At 40.6% G+C, this 17,853-nt stretch overlaps 2 protein-coding genes across 16 annotated transcripts; one reads left to right on the top strand and one right to left on the bottom strand.

Moving 5' to 3' along the window:
* The first annotated feature begins 61 nt into the window (after positions 1 to 61).
* CRYAB (crystallin alpha B) lies at positions 62 to 3,186 on the top strand. Its single transcript, XM_081543402.1, has 3 exons — positions 62 to 353; positions 1,487 to 1,609; positions 2,845 to 3,186. Exons 1-3 carry the CDS (start codon positions 153 to 155, stop codon positions 3,046 to 3,048), a joined length of 528 nt encoding a protein of 175 aa, XP_081399528.1. The 5' UTR covers positions 62 to 152; the 3' UTR covers positions 3,049 to 3,186.
* Positions 3,187 to 12,078: 8,892 nt separating this feature from the next.
* On the bottom strand, positions 12,079 to 17,819 carry CFAP68 (cilia and flagella associated protein 68). 15 transcript variants are annotated; one of them, XM_081543364.1, is made up of 6 exons: positions 17,647 to 17,819; positions 16,442 to 16,629; positions 16,235 to 16,327; positions 15,217 to 15,447; positions 14,369 to 14,435; positions 12,079 to 14,202 (listed from the first exon to the last, which is right to left on the bottom strand). In XM_081543364.1, the coding sequence occupies exons 3-6, from the start codon at positions 16,322 to 16,324 to the stop codon at positions 14,033 to 14,035; spliced, it is 558 nt and encodes a 185-aa protein (XP_081399490.1). In that variant the 5' UTR covers positions 16,325 to 16,327; positions 16,442 to 16,629; positions 17,647 to 17,819; the 3' UTR covers positions 12,079 to 14,032. The 15 variants fall into 15 exon arrangements, with proteins under 15 accessions (XP_081399490.1, XP_081399496.1, XP_081399486.1 ...); XM_081543370.1 differs by having other exon boundaries at positions 15,217 to 15,441; XM_081543360.1 differs by lacking the exon at positions 16,442 to 16,629 and having other exon boundaries at positions 17,463 to 17,819.
* Between the last annotated feature and the right edge of the window lie 34 nt (positions 17,820 to 17,853).

The raw sequence follows: 17,853 nt of genomic DNA, 5'->3' as shown, positions 1-17,853 counted from the left end.
CAAGTCCCCATGAACGGGCGGTGAGCTGGGATAATAAAACCCCTGACATCACCATTCCAGAAGCTTCACAAGACTGTGTATATAAGGGGCTGGCCGCAGCTGCTGCTGAAGGAGCTGACCAGCCAGCTGACCCCCACGCTCACCTAACCACCATGGACATCGCCATCCACCACCCCTGGATTCGCCGCCCCTTCTTCCCTTTCCACTCTCCCAGCCGCCTCTTTGACCAGTTCTTTGGCGAGCACCTGTTGGAGTCTGACCTCTTCCCAGCTTCTACTTCCCTGAGCCCCTTCTACCTTCGGCCGCCCTCATTTCTGCGGGCACCCAGCTGGATTGACACTGGCCTCTCAGAGGTAAGTATCCCCTTTTCCGGGACAGGAGAGTTCATTCTGGAACCTTCTGGAAGCATCTCCATCCACTGTCCTTTTCCTCCTGGCCTAAATCTGTGCCTAAGGGTCCTACGTGTCTTAGGCACTTGTGTGTCCTGCAGTGAAGGCAGATGTGGTCCCTAGTTCCTCTCTTTCCCAGTCACTTATTTGTATTTGGTGTGCCTCTGTATCCTATCTGTTACTTTTTCCATGCACTATGAAGGTCATTCTCTATTCCTTATCTTCCGGGTAGGATGTCCCTTGCTGGTTCGTTTCATAATGATCTACAGGGAAAGAGCTGCCTTCAGACTCCTTTGCTCACCTCCTCTAACACCTCACACTCCTGACAAATACTGTCATCTCAAGTTTCAGAGCCAGAAGACAGTCCTACCTCATTCTGAGCGTTCCCCCCTTGCTGCATGGAGCTGGAGACAGCAACCACTCTTTTCTTCCTTTTTATTCCCTCTTCTATGATTTTCCGAGTTTCTAAGGGTTGTGACAGGGCACTGGCCTGAGTCCAAACCTAATGAGGATAGAATGTAGGTCCACTTTAGGGATCCCGCCCCCCCCCAGTTGTCCTAAGATGGTGGGAGAATGGGGTGAACAGATTAGAGTGACAGAAGCTGTCACAGATAACACTCTGGTTTAAAAATATTCAAGTGTGAGTAAACAGGAGCCGAGTGGGCAAGGGCTTTGGAAGGACAATGGGAGCTAGCAGAACATTCCAGATTGAGTGGGTGGGAAACTTGGCAGAGACCTGAGTAGGAAGAAGGGGCCTTTGTCTCACAGACAAATGACAAGGCCGGGCATTGGCTCGGAGAAGCAGCAGAAGGCGCCGCGACCCATCCTTGTGCTTTGTCCGCTGGGTGGTCTGTATTCTTCCCTGTCCCTGTAAATAAAGTTTGGGCCTGATGACCAAGGGGTGTGCCTAGGGTACCACTATGGGGGTGCCCCTGAGCCGGAGGTCATGTTTATTCAAAAAGGGATTTTTAGCTAAAAAGAGGAGGATAAACTACCTGGACAGAAAGCCAATCTGCAGAATGATGAGATTGTACTAGTATCATTTACATTCTTTTCTCCTCTTTTCTCTTACCCTCTCCCCACCTTGTTATTTCCAGATGCGTCTGGAGAAGGACAGATTCTCTGTCAACCTGGATGTGAAGCACTTCTCCCCAGAGGAACTCAAGGTCAAGGTGCTGGGAGATGTGATTGAGGTGCATGGCAAACATGAAGAGCGCCAGGTATGTAGCTGACTTTCTCTTCTGCTCTTTTTCCAGGGCATGCTATATGCCAGATACCGCCTCAGCCCCTGAGGCCAGCAACATTCCAGGCCTAAGCCATTGCAGTCGGAAACAGGGATAAACCCATTGCTGTTTTGGCCAGATCTTTGTTGCTTATTTTGATTTGATTGCCTCAGGGATATATGGAATGTTAACTTCCTGTTTAAGCCAGTGGTTCTCAACTTTGCCAAAGTTAAAATTACCAGAGGAATTAAAAAAAAAAAAAAAAACAATGCTCAGGCATATCCCAAATCTTTAAATCAAGAGCTTTAAAAAGCTCCCTAGGGAATTCTAATGCACAGTCAAGGCTGAAGACCACTGATTTAAATAGTGGTTTCAGACATCTGATTGTTTTACATAATTGTATTAACTGCATGCACTTGGAAGGCCCTTGAATTTGAGACTTCTCTTTTAGGTATTCCAGAAGCCACTTCTCTTTAGCCCATCTTAATGCTGAACTACTTGGTTTGCCTAAATTTCAGAGCTGTACTCAGCTGCTAATACGCTAGACCCATGTGGAAATCAGTTGACAGTCTGTCTAAATAAATGCTTGAGATTCATGAGGTATAAAGGTTAGGGCTAGAATTCTTCAGGAGAATCCTAAAGAATGAGATAACGCCTCATTACTTTCTGCAAGAGTTTTTCAATGAGTTTGCTTCTTACTGATTAGTTTTAACACAGTAACTTGTGCATCCAACAGTATAGTGTGAGGTCCTCAGGCTGTTTCAGTTTTACTATGATTTAATTTAGATCAGAGTCTCCTGGGTGTAGTCTTTATTATTGTTTTTGTTATTATCATTATTAGACCTGGAACAGTATTGGTCTGGAACATTCCTGAAGCATCAGGACAATTTCTGGGCTTCCTTAAGAGACTCAAGTTTTAAATCAAGATGATATTCCAAATCCTGTAGGCCCAACAAACATTGATCTAAAACCTTCGGGAAATGCCGTTGACCATATCCACAGCTCAGGGCTTGGAGAGCTAAGAAGTTTGGCTGTTCAGACCTCTCAGATTCTCACTGGTAGGAGTGACCACTTAGGCAATTTCATCATAGATCCAACAGAACAACCATTTAGCTTTCTCTCATGTTGCCATGCATTTGGCCACAGCTAAGGGGAAGGAGGATGTCTGAGTTCTAGACAAGTGATGCTATTTCCTGTTCTTATCTATCTCTTTCCTTCTTCTCTTTGTTTAGGACGAGCATGGTTTTATCTCCCGGGAGTTCCACAGGAAATACCGGATCCCAGCTGACGTGGACCCTCTGGCCATTACTTCATCCCTGTCGTCTGATGGGGTCCTCACTGTGAATGGACCAAGGAAACAGGCCTCCGGCCCTGAGCGCACCATTCCCATCACCCGTGAAGAGAAGCCGGCTGTCACTGCAGCCCCCAAGAAGTAGATGCCCTTTCTCTAACTGCATTTTTTAAAACAAGAAAAGTTCCCCACCAGTGAATGAAAACCTTGTGACTAGTGCTGAAGCTTATTAATGCTAAGGGCAGGCCCAAATTATTAAGCTAATAAATATCATTCAGCAAAAGATACCTGTCTTGTGTTTGAATATTTTGTATTAATCATCACATTATGTTTTAGAGGGCTCCAGGGATATTAGAGTCTAAATGACTGTTTCCAACACTTACTAATGGGATAAATTTAGCAAGCCACTTAAAACTTTATGGTCTTTAAGTCTTCCATTTATAACATGGGGTGCTTATTCGTACATTCATTGTAAAGAGTAAATTAAGGAGAAAAAGTAGGTAAAGCTCTTGGCAGAGCTCAAAGAAGATCAGTTCCTTTCCTCTTCTCCCTCTTTGATTTTGGCCCTGGGTTCCAGCAATACATCTCGATGACATCTGGATGACAATGCATAAAATGCCTTAGTGCTTCTCTGCAATGAATCATGTCACCAGGGAAGAGATGGTATCCTCAACTTTGACATTTTCCCACTGATAAGCATTGCCTTCAGCAGACTTACAAAGGCAATAAATAGGACAGGTGATTATCGCCAAACAAGCCTCTCAGGTGTAGTCTTTAAATTAGCTAGTGAACACTTACTAAGACTGGGAAAAACACAATTCATTGATCCATCATTTAAAAAGTTAAAGTTTTTTTTTAATTTTTAAAATATACTGAAATACAGTGGATGTACAGGCTTCTCAGGTGGCACTAGTGGTAAAGAACCTGCCTGCCAGTGCAGGAGACATAAGAGATGTGGGTTCCATCTCTGGATTGGGAAGATCCCCTGGAGGAGGGCATGTCAACCCACTCCAGTATCCTTGCCTGGAGAATCCCATGGACAGAGGAGCCTGGCAGGCTACAGTCCCTAGGGTTGCAAAGAGCGACTTAGCACATGCATGCACAGTTGATTTACAGTTTTGTGCTTACTTCTGCTCTACAACAAAGTGACTCAGTTACCCATATGTATAAATATTTTTTTCATATTCTTTTGCATTATGGTTCATCACAGGATATTGAATATAGTGCCCTGTGCTGTACAGTAGGACCTTGTTGTTTATTCATCCTACATATAATAGTTTGCATCTTCTAATCCCAAGCTCCCAATCCTTCCCTCCGCATTTGCCCGCCACCTTATCAACCACAAGTCTGATTTCTATGTTTGTAGGTCTGTTTCTGTTTCATAGGTATGTTCATCTGTGTCATATTTTAGATTCCACATATAGGTAATATGATATGGTATTTGTCTTAAGTTTTAAGAATTACAGTAAATAACTGATCAATAAATAAGTCTCTTATTTAGCTTAAACAAAGACGTGTGTGTGTGTGTGTGAGTCGCTCAGTCGTGTCCGACTCTGCGACCCCATGGACTGTAGTTTGGCAGGCTCCTCTGTCCATGGAATTCTCCAGGCAAGAATACTGGAGTGGGTTGCCATTCCCTTCTCCAGGGGATCTTTCCCACCTAGGAATCAAACCCGGGTCTCCCTCACTGCAGGCAGATTCTTTTCACTGTGTGAGCCACCACGGAAGCCCAAAGAAAGACATACTACTTTATAATAACACCTCTGCTTCCCTTTTGTGAATCTAGACAAACTTCTGATTCAATTAATGAAAAAGCCCTGATATAAATGCTTACAAACAACTCATTTTTTCTGCAGCCGCTTGCAGTTGATTTCTGATTTCTCACAAGGATTCTTTTCTTCACAGAGCCTACTGTTTGGGGACTGGCCATGCTGCTAAAATAAGATACGTGAAACAATTGCCAAAAGTTTTCAAGATGCAGGAGTGTGGAGCTAGGACAATATACATTGCGAATTTATGCAGGTTCAAAGTGTTTCCTCTTAAAAAAACAGCTCCCCAATGGGTCTGAAATGCTGTGATCTAGCCAGAAGTCAGATTTCTCTACACTTAGAGCCAATTTTTATGGCTGTGTAGCAGACACTGTTGGTACCTAAGTAGCCTATTTACCACCTTCAATCTTGCTAATAGAACCCGAGATTGGTTTAGGTATCCACTATATTCTTCCTAGTCATGTGCTTCAGAAGAATGAAAGGCTCACCCAAGCTCCACCCAGATCGACCATGGAAACTCTCTTCCTTCTGTTGAGATTAGTCTTGAAAGGGCTATGACCCATTTATGGCCAATGAGACAGGAGGGAAATTTGCAGGAGATACTTATAGCAAAACTTTTTACCTTTTTAAAAGACTCTCCAAAAAGAGAGAGGGAGGGAGGGAAGGGGCAGTGAGAGAGACCAGACAGAGAGAAAGAGATTGATTTTTCTTCCTTTCCATGTTGGAGCATGAGAATGTGATAGATTGCTGTAGCCATCTTGAAACTATGAGCGAGCATCCATGATAACTGATGATGGCTGAGCAGGAGGATGGTAAGACTCCGAGACCTTGATGGGTCACTGAATTGCTAAACTGGTGAACTCTAGAGCTTCCTTACTTCAGAATGTGTCGTGTCTCGTTTTTGTCTAATTTGAGGAGGGTTTTATGTTACTGGTATGCAAAAACACCTTAGCTGATGGAGGCTGAATTAAACAGTGTGAAAAACTGAAAAATGCTCTGGAAACCAAGTGTCAACTTTAATCATTTTAGTGTATATTACCAGACTTCTCAAGCAGAAATAATCTTAATGATTTGATCTTAAATGAATCATACTTTGTCTATTAAATATTTATGTTTCTGACAAATTTGTACAAGGTTGCCTTTTTTAGTATTACCATCCCCAAGTTAGTCTACCCTTTTTATTGTTATTCTTTTCCAGACCACATGTTTTGCTATAGCTGTTTATTCACTGTTAGTATAGGACTTTTATAGCCCAGCATATTTGAGGGATTTTTCTGTATAGTTAGCTCATCCATAATTCTACTTCATTCTCTATGTCTGAATTATGCCAGAAGTTTGTTGAGGCAATTTTAAGTAGCATTTAGCACTTACTATTAGGTGTGCACTGTGCTAAGTACTTTACCTTTTTTTAAACTATCATTTTTAAAGAATAAATTTGGGAAATAGGTATATAGAAGATATATATAATTTCAATAAGATGTATAAATTTGGTTTGGTTTCCACTCAGAAACCAAATGGAAGTTTTGCCTAGTGGTTTGGGAATGATACCCATGTTCATGCTTAGAAAAATCCTGTTCTATTTGAAACTTCACATTTTATTTGACTATTACCCTGGATTTGATCTTTGCTCTGAAGATTTATAATCACCATTCAACAATTATTTGAGTGCCTACTATGTGCTAGCTACAAAAATAACACATATTTTTTGCCCTAACACAATTAAGAGTGGAAGAGGGGGCACACAAAAAGACACACCTTTTTAAGATTCTATGATGTCCACTCAAAATGTCTGCTCTGGGGACTCTAAGAGGATTGATTACCTATATTGGACATAGAAGGAATCCTGCAACAATGGAGATGCAGACATAGAGAACAGACTTGTGGACCCAGTGGGGGAAGGTGAGGGAGGGACAAATTCAAAGAGTAACATCGAAACAAATACATTACCAATACGTAAAACAGAGAGCTAGTGGAAATTTGCTGTATGATGCAGGGAGCTCTGTGACAACCTAGAGGGGTGGGATAGGATGGGAGGAGGAAGGGAGGTTCAAGAGGGAGGGGACATTTACCAACGACTGATTCATGTTGCTATACGGCAAAAATGAATATACTGTAAAGTGATTATCCTCCAATTAAAAATAAATAAATAAAAATTTAAAAAAAGGTATCTTGGAGACAGTTATCCCTGACCAAAATTTTTTTAACAGCTTTATTGAGATACGAGTCACTTACTATACTATTCACCCATTGGAAGTGTGTAATTTAGTGATTTATTTATATTCATAGTTGTATATCCATCACCACAATCAATTTTAGGATATTTCATTAGCCAAGATGGTGACTTATCACCCTCCAATGCCCATCCCTCAAGCCCTAAGCAAACTTTAATCTACTTTCTGTCTCTATATATTTGGACAATTAATGTAGGTGGAATCATACAATATCTAGCCCTTTGTGACTAGCTTCCTTCACTTAGCAGAATGTTCTGAAATTCCCTCCAGATGGTTGCATGTGTCAATACTTCACTCTTTTTTTTTTGCTAAACAATATTTCTTTACATGGATCTACTGCATTTTATTTACCTACTCATCATCAGTTGATAGACATTTGAGTTACTTCCACTTTTTTTCTATTATGAATAATGCTGTTATGAACAGTCAAGTACTAGTTTCTGTGTGGACATATGTTTTCATTTTTCTTGAGTATATCTAGGAGTAGAATTGCTGGATTATATATAACTTTCCATCTAGACTATATTCCAAGGCAGCTGCCCACTTAAAATTCCTACCAGCAGTGTAAGTGGGTTTTGATTTCTCAATATCCTCACCAACAATTATCATTATCTATCTGTTTGGTTACACCCATCCAACTGGGTGTCTCACTGATTTCTTTATAGGTTTATAGGGCTTAGCAAGGTTAAGAGGGAAGAAAATGCATCTAGAAGAGAGAATAGCATGAAGTGCCTAGGCAGGAGCACTGAATATATGAGAGGGAATGTGGCAGATGAAGAAAAAGAGTCAGAGAGTAGAGAAAACACGGCTAAGGAGTTTGAAATTTATTTTGAAGGCTATAAAAGCTGATGAAAGATTTTAACCAAGTGAGTAGCATGATCAACTGCATTTTTAGACTCAATCTGAGAGTAGTATAGTGATTGAAAAATAGGGACTGAAAGAGAAAATAGAGACATCAACCAAAAGGGTAAGAGTAAGAAATAATGGGAAAGTGGAATATGGTAAAGGTGACAGAGATGTAAAAAAGAGGGACATAATAGCACAGGGAACTCTGCTCAATGTTATGTGGCAGCCTGGATGGGAGGGGAGCTTGAGGAAGAATGGACACATGTACATGTATGGCTGAGTCCCTTTGCTGTCCACCTGAAACTATCACAACATTGTTAGTCGGCTATATTCCAACATACAATAAAAGTTAAAAAAGAGGGACATAATCAAGACATAATGTGTAGACAGAATTTACAGGGCTTGGTGTCTGTTTGAATGGGAAGGATGAGAACGAGGGATATAAAATAATTCCTTGCTTTCTGTTTTTAACAACTGTGTGAACTTATTATGCAATATATTAATATAATATTAAAATAAGAAAAAGTAGCTAAGATACATAAAAGAAAACTATGGAATTCACTAAGATATGAAATATATAAGAAGGAAAAGTTTGAGACTGAAGATTATTAATTCAGCTGCAGGTTTCAGGAAATTACCTCAACTTGATATGAAAAACCCATAAATAACATCATACTCAACGGTGAAGATTTAAAGTCTTTCTTCTAAGACTAGGATCAAGACAGGGATATCTACTTTCACCACTTCTATTCAATATATTTTTGCAAGCTCTAGCCAGAGCAATTAGGCAAGAAAAAGAAAAGCATCTAAATTGGAAAGAAAAAAAGCAGAACTGTCTCTATTCACAAAAGACAAGATCTTACATGCATAAAACCCTAAAGATTTCACCAAAGTCATTAGAACTAATAAACAAGTTTAGCAATATTGCAGGATATACAACCAACACATACAAATCAGTTGCATTTCTATACACTAACAATGAATAATAAAAAAGGAAATTAAGAAAACAATTTCATTTACAGTAGCATCAAAAAGAATAAAATACATAGAATAACTTCAACTAAGGAGGCAAAAAACTTGTACATGAAAAAGTAAAAGATATTGCTAAAGTAAAGAAGACAGAAACGGAAAGTCATCTATGTTCATGGATTGGAAGACTTAATACTGTTAAGAAATTAATACTAGCTAAAGTGACCTACAGATTCAAAGCAATTCTTATCAAAATTCCAATATATTTTTTGCAAAGATAGAAAATTCCACCCTAAAATTCACATGGGATCTCAAAGGACCCTGAAATAGACAAAACCATTTTGAAAATGAGGAACAAACTTGGAAGATTCACACTTTCTGATTTCAAAGCTTATTACAAAACTACAATAATTTAAAAAGTGTAGTATTAGCATAAAGGCAGACATAGACCAAGGAAAAGAATAGAGAGCCCAGAAATAATTCCTCATATATACAGTCAAATGATTATTGACAAACATATCAAGACCATTTAACAGGGAAAGGACAGTCTTTTCAACACATGGTGCTGGGAAAACTGTATATCCACATGCAAAAGAATGAAATTAGACCCTTACCTTACATAATACACAAAAATTAACTCAAAAAGAATCAAACACCTAATCATAAGAGCCTAGAAGAAAACATAGACAAGGCTTCACGACACTGACTTTAGCAATGATTTATTGGATATGACACCAAAAGTTTAGGCAATAAAAGAAAAAACAGATAAATTCAACTTCATCAAAATTGAAAACTTTTGTGTATCAAAGGACACTAACAAGGTAATGAAAGAACCCACAGAGTGATATTTACAAATCATATAGTAGTTGATTATAGAGATTAATATCCAAAATATATAAAGAGAAGCAACAGTTAGAACTGGACACGGAACAACAGATTGGTTCCAAATAGGAAAAGGAGTATGTCAAGGCTGTATATTGTCACCCTGCTTATTTAACTTATATGCCGAGTACATTATGAGAAATGCTGGGCTGGAAGAAACACAAGCTGGAATCAAGATTGCCAGGAGAAATATCAATAATCTCAGATATGCAGATGACACCACCCTTATGGCAGAAAGTGAAGAAGAACTAAAGAGCCTCTTGATGAAAGTGAAAGAGGAGAGTGAAAAAGTTGGCTTAAAGCTCAACATTCAGAAAACTAAGATCGTGGCATCTGGTCCCATCACTTCATGGGAAATAGATGGCAAACAGTGGAAACAGTGTCAAACTTGATTTTTTTGGGCTCCCAGATCACTGCTGATGGTGATTGCAGCCATGAAATTAAAAGATGCTTACTCCTTGGAAGGAAGGTTATGGCCAACCTAGATAGTATATTTAAAAGCAGAGACATTACTTTGCCCACAAAAGTACATCTAGTCAAGGCTATAGTTTTTCCAGTGGTCAGGTATGGATGTGAGAGTTGGATGGTGAAGAAAGCTGAGCGCTGCAGAATTGATGCTTTTGAACTGTGGTGTTGGAGAAGACTCTTGAGAGTCCCTTGGACTGCAAGGAGATCCAATCAATCCATCCTGCTGCTAAGTCGCTTCAGTCATGTCCGACTCTGTGTGACCCCATAGACGGCAGCCCACCAGGCTCTGCCGTCCCTGGGATTCTCCAGGCAAGAATACTGGAGTGGGTTGCCATTTCCTTCTCCATCCTAAAGGAGATCAATCCTGGGTGTTCATTGGAAGGACTGATGTTGAAGCTGAAACTCCAATACTTTGGCCACCTCATGCGAACAGTTGACTCGTTGGAAAAGACCCTAATGCTGGGTAGGATTGGGGGCAGGAGGAGAAGGGGACGACAGAGGATGAGGTGGTTGGATGGCATCACTGACTCGATGGACATGGGTTTGGGTAGACTCCGGGAGTTGGTGATGGACAGAGAGGCCTGGCGTGTTGCAACTCATGGGGTCGCAAAGAGTCGGACACGACTGAGCAACTGAACTGAACAATTCAACAACAAAAAAGCAAACAACCCAGTTCAAAAATGAGCAAAGCAGTGCTAAAGAATCTGCCCTCCAATGCAGGAGACACAGGTTCAAATCTCTTGTCTGGGAAGACCCCTACATGCCGTGAAACAGATAAGCCTGTGCACCACAAATATTGAGCCAGTACTCTAGAGCCTAGCAACCGCACTACTGAGCCCTTGTACTGCAACTATTGAAGCCCATGTGTTGTAGAGCCTGTGCTCAGCAAAAAGAGAAGCCGCTGCAATGAGAAGACTGTGCGCTGCAACTAAAGAGTAGCCCCTGCTCGTTGCAACTAGAGAAAAGCCTGGGCAGCAACAAAGACCCAAGACCCAGCACAGCCAAAAAATAAATAAATAAAATTATTTTAAAAATTGAACAAAGGACTTGAATAAACATTTCTCCGCAGACAACATACAAATAACTGAAAAGCACATGAAAAGATGCTCAAGACCACTAGCCATTAGGAAAATACAAATCAAAACCATGAGAGACCATTTTACACCCACTAGGATGGCTATTATAAAATGAAAACAAACAAACAAAATACCAGAAAATATGTGTTGGTAACGATGTGGGGAAATTGGAACCCTTGTGTATTCATTACCGGTGGGAATGTAAAAAAGCGCAGCCACTCTAGGAAACTGTTTGGCATTTCCAAACTGTTAAATAGAATTACCATATGATCCAGCAATTCCACTTATGGGTATATTCCCAAAATAATCAAAAGCAGGGATTCAAACAAGTATCTGTGCACCAGTGTTCATAGCTTCCCTGGTGGCTCAGGGATTCTTCTGGTAAAGAATCCAATCCGCCTGCAATGCGGGACACACCTGGGTTCGATCCCTGGGTTGAGAAGATCCCCTGGAGGAGGGCATGGCAACCCACTCCAGTATTCTTGTCTGGAGAATCACCATGGGCAGACGAGCCTGGCGGGCTGCAGTCCGTGGAGTCGCAAAGAGTCAGACACGACCAAGCGACTAAGCATCACACAGCAGAGCAATGTTCACAGCAGCAGCTCCCACACCACCCAGAAGATGAAAACAACCCAAGTGTCTATTAACAAGCGAACAGAGAAGTAAAATGTGTTATAATCCAGTGGCAGTCTTAGAAAGGATACATGCTGTAACATGGATGAAACTTGAAAACAAACTAAGTGAAATAAACCAGAGACAAAAAGAAAAATATTGTATGATTCCACTTATATGAGGTACCTAGAACAGGCAAATTCATAGAGACAGAAAGTAGAATAGAGGTTACCAGGGACAGTAGAAGAGGGGAATGAGGAATTGTTGCTTAGTTGGTACAGAGCTTCAGTTTGTAATGATGAAAAAGTTCTGGAAACAGTGGTGATGGTTGCATAACACTGTGCATATATTTAATGCCACTGAACTGTATACTTAAAAACAGTTAAAATGGTACATTTTATGTTGTATTTTATCGCAATAAAAATGCACTGGATATCTAGGGAATAGGATAGACATATACATAACATATAAACTTAAAACATGAGTCTATAAAATATTCATACTGCAAAATATACACCAATGAATTATTAATATTAGTAAGAGATAATAATTCAAATTCTATAGTTGATCAAACAATACAATGCAATTTCCATCAACATCCTATTTTTTTGTGGAACTTGGCAAATTGATTCTAAAATTTACATGGAAATGTGAAGGGTCAAAAATAGCTAAGATGCTCTTGCAGAAAGACAACGTAAAATGATTTGATCTACTGGATGTTAAGACTTATAAACTATCATAATTAAGATAGTGAGGTAATTAAGGCATTACATGTAAGATGGGATTAAATAAAAAACAACAGTTAGGCTAATGGAATATAATAGAGAGCCCAGAAACAGAACCAAGTATACACAGATAGTTGATTTATATAAAAATGGCTTTTCAGAGCAGTGAAAAAAGTATGGTCTTTTTAACAACTAATATGGGGACAACTGGATAGCCATACAGAAATAAACGAAAGAAGGCAATGGCACCCCACTCCAGTACTCTTGCCTGGAAAATCCCATGGACGGAGGAGCCTGGGGGGCTGCAGTCCATGGGGTCACTCAGTCGGACACGACTGAGCGACTCCACTTTCACTTTTCACTTTCATGCCCTGGAGAAGGAAATGGCAACCCACTCCAGTACTCTTGCCTGGAGAATCCCAGGGACGGGGGAGCCTGGTGGGCTGCCGTCTATGGGGTCGCACAGAGTCGGACACGACTGACACGACTTAGCAGTAGCAGCAGTCACTACCTAACATCGTGTACAACATAAATTCCATATTCATACCTGTTACAAAAAATAATGAAGGTTTGGGAGGTAATATATGGGAAACAGTTCCCATATATTATAATGTCATCTTAAATAGGAGATGAAAAAAAAAAGGAAAGTACTGATGTTAAAACTATTGCCTCCAAGTGTTCACCAACCCTAAACTATTCACAATCTTTTCTCAATCGTAGCCAGTTCCTCACAATGAAAGACCCATCTTAAACCAACTGAGTCATCCCAAATTCATAAAAATTTCCTACCCTAACATCACCTTTCTGAATCATTACCAAGACTGTGTCAAGTTGAGGTTCTTCCTTGTCACAGGTTTAATAAGCAACTCAGCTTTGTCTGATCAGCAGTTTTCTTTGGCAATCTTTGTCAGGGAGGCAAAAATTGATAGTCTTTATCTTTTTGAGATATAAACTGAAATATTTATAGATGAAATTATATAATTTCAGAGAAAAATTTAAAAATAGAGAAAGTAGGGATAGATAAGATTGGTCATCCATTGTTGAAGCTGGGTAATGGTACATGGGAGTTCATTATACTAGTCTGTCTAGTTTTGTATGTTTCAAATTTCCCATATTAATAAAAATAGTTATTCTTCTTCTTCTAGTCCTTAAGAGGGGATATTCATTAAGGTGACTGTAAATATAACTTATCTGACCATGACTACCAGGCTCACATCCAGAAAGTATCTAGCCAAATGTAGCCTAAGTCAGGATGGATTTTGCAGCTCTGCCCCTCATAGAAGGCAGGGAAGAGCAGAGTGGTTGTAGGTTTGAAAGAAATAACTCTTTTTAATGCTGTCCTACAACACCCATAATGTAGACTAAGAGTAAATATACTTAAATTTGACATTTAAATCTTGGTTTAAAAAAGTGGGGGTAGAGAATATTTTTTGTGCTTTATTTATTCAGAGAGTAAAACTGTGCTACAGTCGGCTAAATTCTTAGTTGTGCTTAGAATGGGCTCCCTCCTACATTCTACACTGGAAAAATGAAACTTATCCTTTCTTAGAATCATGGACTCTGAAACCGGCAGTTACTAGGATTCCACACACACACAGAGTGATGATCAATTTGAGGCTTTGAATAACTACTCATGTAAGTTGACTTTTCTGTGCTTTTGCATGGAGGAGGAATCAGCTCAGGTTGATGTCCTGGGAACCAGTGAGGCTCTCGCTTAAACCCTGAGGGAAGAGAAAAGAGGCTTCTTAGTAAGCAATCTCTGTTATTTCTGAGCGAATAGACAGTGAAACCTATCAAAGCTGAGAAAAGAGAGAAATCATTCACTCATTTAATTTTTCTTTGTGTTCCTCCTGAGGCGATGAGAATTAAAAAGAATAGGTCACCTACTATGGGTTGAAAGTGGCCTTCTGTTGTTGTAGCTTGTATCATATATTGTTTCAAAGTAGTGGCCAAACTGGAAAGAAAAGGTAGTAGTTTAAAAATACAGGAGTCTATAGCCAAAGCTGGGAAATAAAAGACACAATGGCATAAATTCTAACAGGTTTTGTAACATTTTAGATTGACTAGAGGTCTATACATGTCATTAACCCATATCCTACCAATCTTTATATCCTGTGTATGTTTGTTTGCTTAGGAGATTTCAGGGAAAAATGAAGATAAATGACAAATCTAGCTGGCAGGGACCAGAAGAGAAACTAACCTGAATCAGAATATATAATATTCTGATTATATATATAATATATACTGAAACATATAAATATTTCTGTAGACTATTGAAGTCCAAAGAAAAGCAAGAGAAGAAGCATTATACTCATCCTTTTATTACCTTGTGGTTGTTTAGTAGCTAAGTTGTGTCCAACTCTTTGCAACCCTATGGACTATAGCCTGCCAGGCTCCTCTGTCCATGGGATTTCCCAGGCAAGAATACTGGAGTGAGTTGCCATTTCCTTCTCCGGGGGATCTTCCCGACCCCGGGACTGAACCCACGTCTCCTGCCTGGCAGGCGGATTCTCTACCACTGAGCCACCTGGGAAGCCTTACAATAATATAATATTCAGCTTGATAGTAAAGTGGGATAAGTGTTCCACCTGAGGATTGCTGCCCTCTTCCAACCATTCACTGAAGAGAAACCTGAAAGATCTCAGCATCGGAAGTTATCAGATTCCTGCCTCTCAAATGGCCATTGGTATTTCTTTTGCTAACAGAAGAAAACAAAGAAGAGAAAGTTCGATTACCTGGGAAGGCAAGGGTTTGGGCTGCACGATGTTCTTTAGGTCATATCTTTCCTGGTTCCAGTTGCCCATCAGGGTACGGTTTGAATAGGCATCTTCATTAGTGTTGCATCTCCATCCATACTGGAAAAACTTGGACATATCATTCCAATCTGTCCACACTTCAGCATGGCCATCTGCATTAATGAGGCTGCCGTAGTGCGGGTTTGTAAGGAAACAGGCGAGGACCTGTCTCTGGGAAAAGGTGGCAATAGAAAAGTTTGTTGCACAAAGCAGAGAGCAGAAAACACATCCCTTTCTCGTCCTTGGCCAAGTGTAAGTACACCTTCTAAAGATCTAGGCTTTGCTCTCAGGTTAACAGTTGTCATCCTGTTTCCTTCCAAGTTCATAAATCCTTTGACCTACCCTCTCAATCAGCAGTAGTAGATGACTAAATAGATTAAATGCACCCCCCTCAAAAGGCAAGAGAACTTCAGTACCCTAATACTACTGGAGACCTAGAAAATATTATGGTGATTTTGAGGTGTAGGAATTTAAGGATTAAGTATTGCCATCGTCAAAAAGAAGAGAGAGAAGTGAGAGCTGGATATCTAGATAATATGATAGATCAGTGATCAACAGATGATGGTTTCCTTCCTTTGGGCCCAGCTCAAATGCCACACCTCAGGATACAGCGTTCCCTTTTCATGATGCCTCACCTCAAGTTAACTTCTCTCAATTGTCTCACACAGAACTTTATCTTCACACTTTAATATATCCATAACTTTATACCACGTTAGAGTTCTTCAAGGAAGTGTGGAATCTTTTACACTGAAATATGCATCCCTTGAGGACAAGATCTGTCACTTTTTCATTACTGCACCCTCTCCCTCTGTATACCCTCCCAATCAATAGTAATTTGCACATACCAGATGACCAATGTCTGAATTTCAATTTTTTTGGTAAGGAATCAAAAGCCTAATCATTTCTAATTTCGGTTAAAAGCTCAGTCTGTTCCCTTGACTTAGGAGCAAGACAGTACCTTCTCTGAAGATGAATACTTTGAAGTTGAGGAGCTTGTGTTTGAAGATTTTACAGCAGGGTAACAGCAAACCTTACTGTGACGTTCCATATTCTTTAAAAGAAGAGATGACACTAAACCTAGCCTTTCCAGTTCTCCAGGCAAAGAAAGAATTTAGATCGCCCAGATCACCAGGTGGCCATGATTTGGTAGTCATCACCCACCCACCTTTCCACAGTTAGAGACAAAGCCAATACTGTACGTTTACAGTAACTGCCCGCACGTCATGGGCCTTTGTGAAGACAGATGCATGCACTTATGTCAACAAACAGCATGACGACTAAGAGCAGTTGGTCCCACAAAGTCCAACAGGCCAAGTACTCAGACTGCAGATCAAGATGACACTGTCCCTGGGGCTGTTAAGGATAGACAACCCCATCCATTTAGTTTTCCAAACCTGAAACCTGGGGCTTATCTTTGACTCTTGGTTTCTCTTTCAACTCCCTTACATCCATTCAATCACTAGGTCTTGTTGATTTTTCAATCAGTGCACTACCCTCCATCTCCACTACCAACTTTCAATTCAGATCACTATCAGCCCTAGTCTCCATTACTGCAGTAGCCTTCTATCTGGACTCCTTGCCACCAACCTCGTTCTTCTCCTATCCTTTCTCCATAGGAAAGCAAAATTTTTGAAAATGAAAATCTAATTGTGTCATCTTCCTACTTAAAAATCTTTCAGTGGCTGACCACTGTTTTCAGAGTAAGGTTCAGGCTGTAAAAATGCCTATATGAACTGGTCCCTGCTTTTCAGTCTCATCTGTTACCCACTCTCCCTCAAACTACATTTCAGTCAAACCCAGCTACTGTGTTTTTCCATCATGCTTTTGCATTTATTGTTACTTCTGCCTTTTCAGTCCTCCTGACTCAGGTAAGGTGTAGTTCCCCCCACTCCCCTTAGCTTTCAACTCAGGTGCACTTCATCCACAAAATCTTTCCACTTCATCCCCAAACTTGGTAAGGTTCCCCTTCGGTGTGCTCCTCGGCGACCTGAATTACTCCATTCATAGTACTGCATCTCGCTAAATCAGAACTGTCTCTTTTGCCCTGCATACTCCACCACACTACAAGCTCAGAGAAGTCACAGGCCACATCCTGTTCCTCCATATATCGAACAGCCTTCATAGGCCTGGGAAATAACAGACACTCAACATTTCTTGAATGCATAAAAGGTAGGGGAAAGGAGCACCTGGAAAAACTCTGAATAACAATGATAATCGGTTGCAGTCATTTCGTTTGAGATGAAGGTTGTTACACACCATCTCTCCTTGGCCTCAGCCCGGCCCTGCTTCCTTCACTCAGAACTCACTTCACCTTCGACCTGTCTGCCGCCCCTCCACCCCTCACCCCCGACGCCAGTGACTGCTCGTGACCTCAGGCAGGTGTGACGAAGTCGCTCACGGCTGCCCTTGGGCTCAAAGGCTTTAACACTTCCGATGGGGTGAGGAAGTGAGGGAACTGGGTGGCCGGTGCCTCGCTCTTGCTCTCATGGCTATTTTCCTACTCTGGACGTCGCTGCCCCAGTTTATCAAGACAACTAGACGCTGAGTCGCGTCATCAAACAGCTACGCCTGAAGAGG

Source organism: Giraffa tippelskirchi, chromosome 11 (genome assembly GCF_054371585.1).
Source record: "Giraffa tippelskirchi isolate mGirTip1 chromosome 11, T2T-mGirTip1v1.2.pri, whole genome shotgun sequence".
NCBI classification, from domain to species: Eukaryota; Metazoa; Chordata; class Mammalia; order Artiodactyla; family Giraffidae; genus Giraffa; species Giraffa tippelskirchi.
Note: the sequence above shows the minus strand (reverse complement) of the source record. Positions and strands in the feature narration are given on the sequence as shown.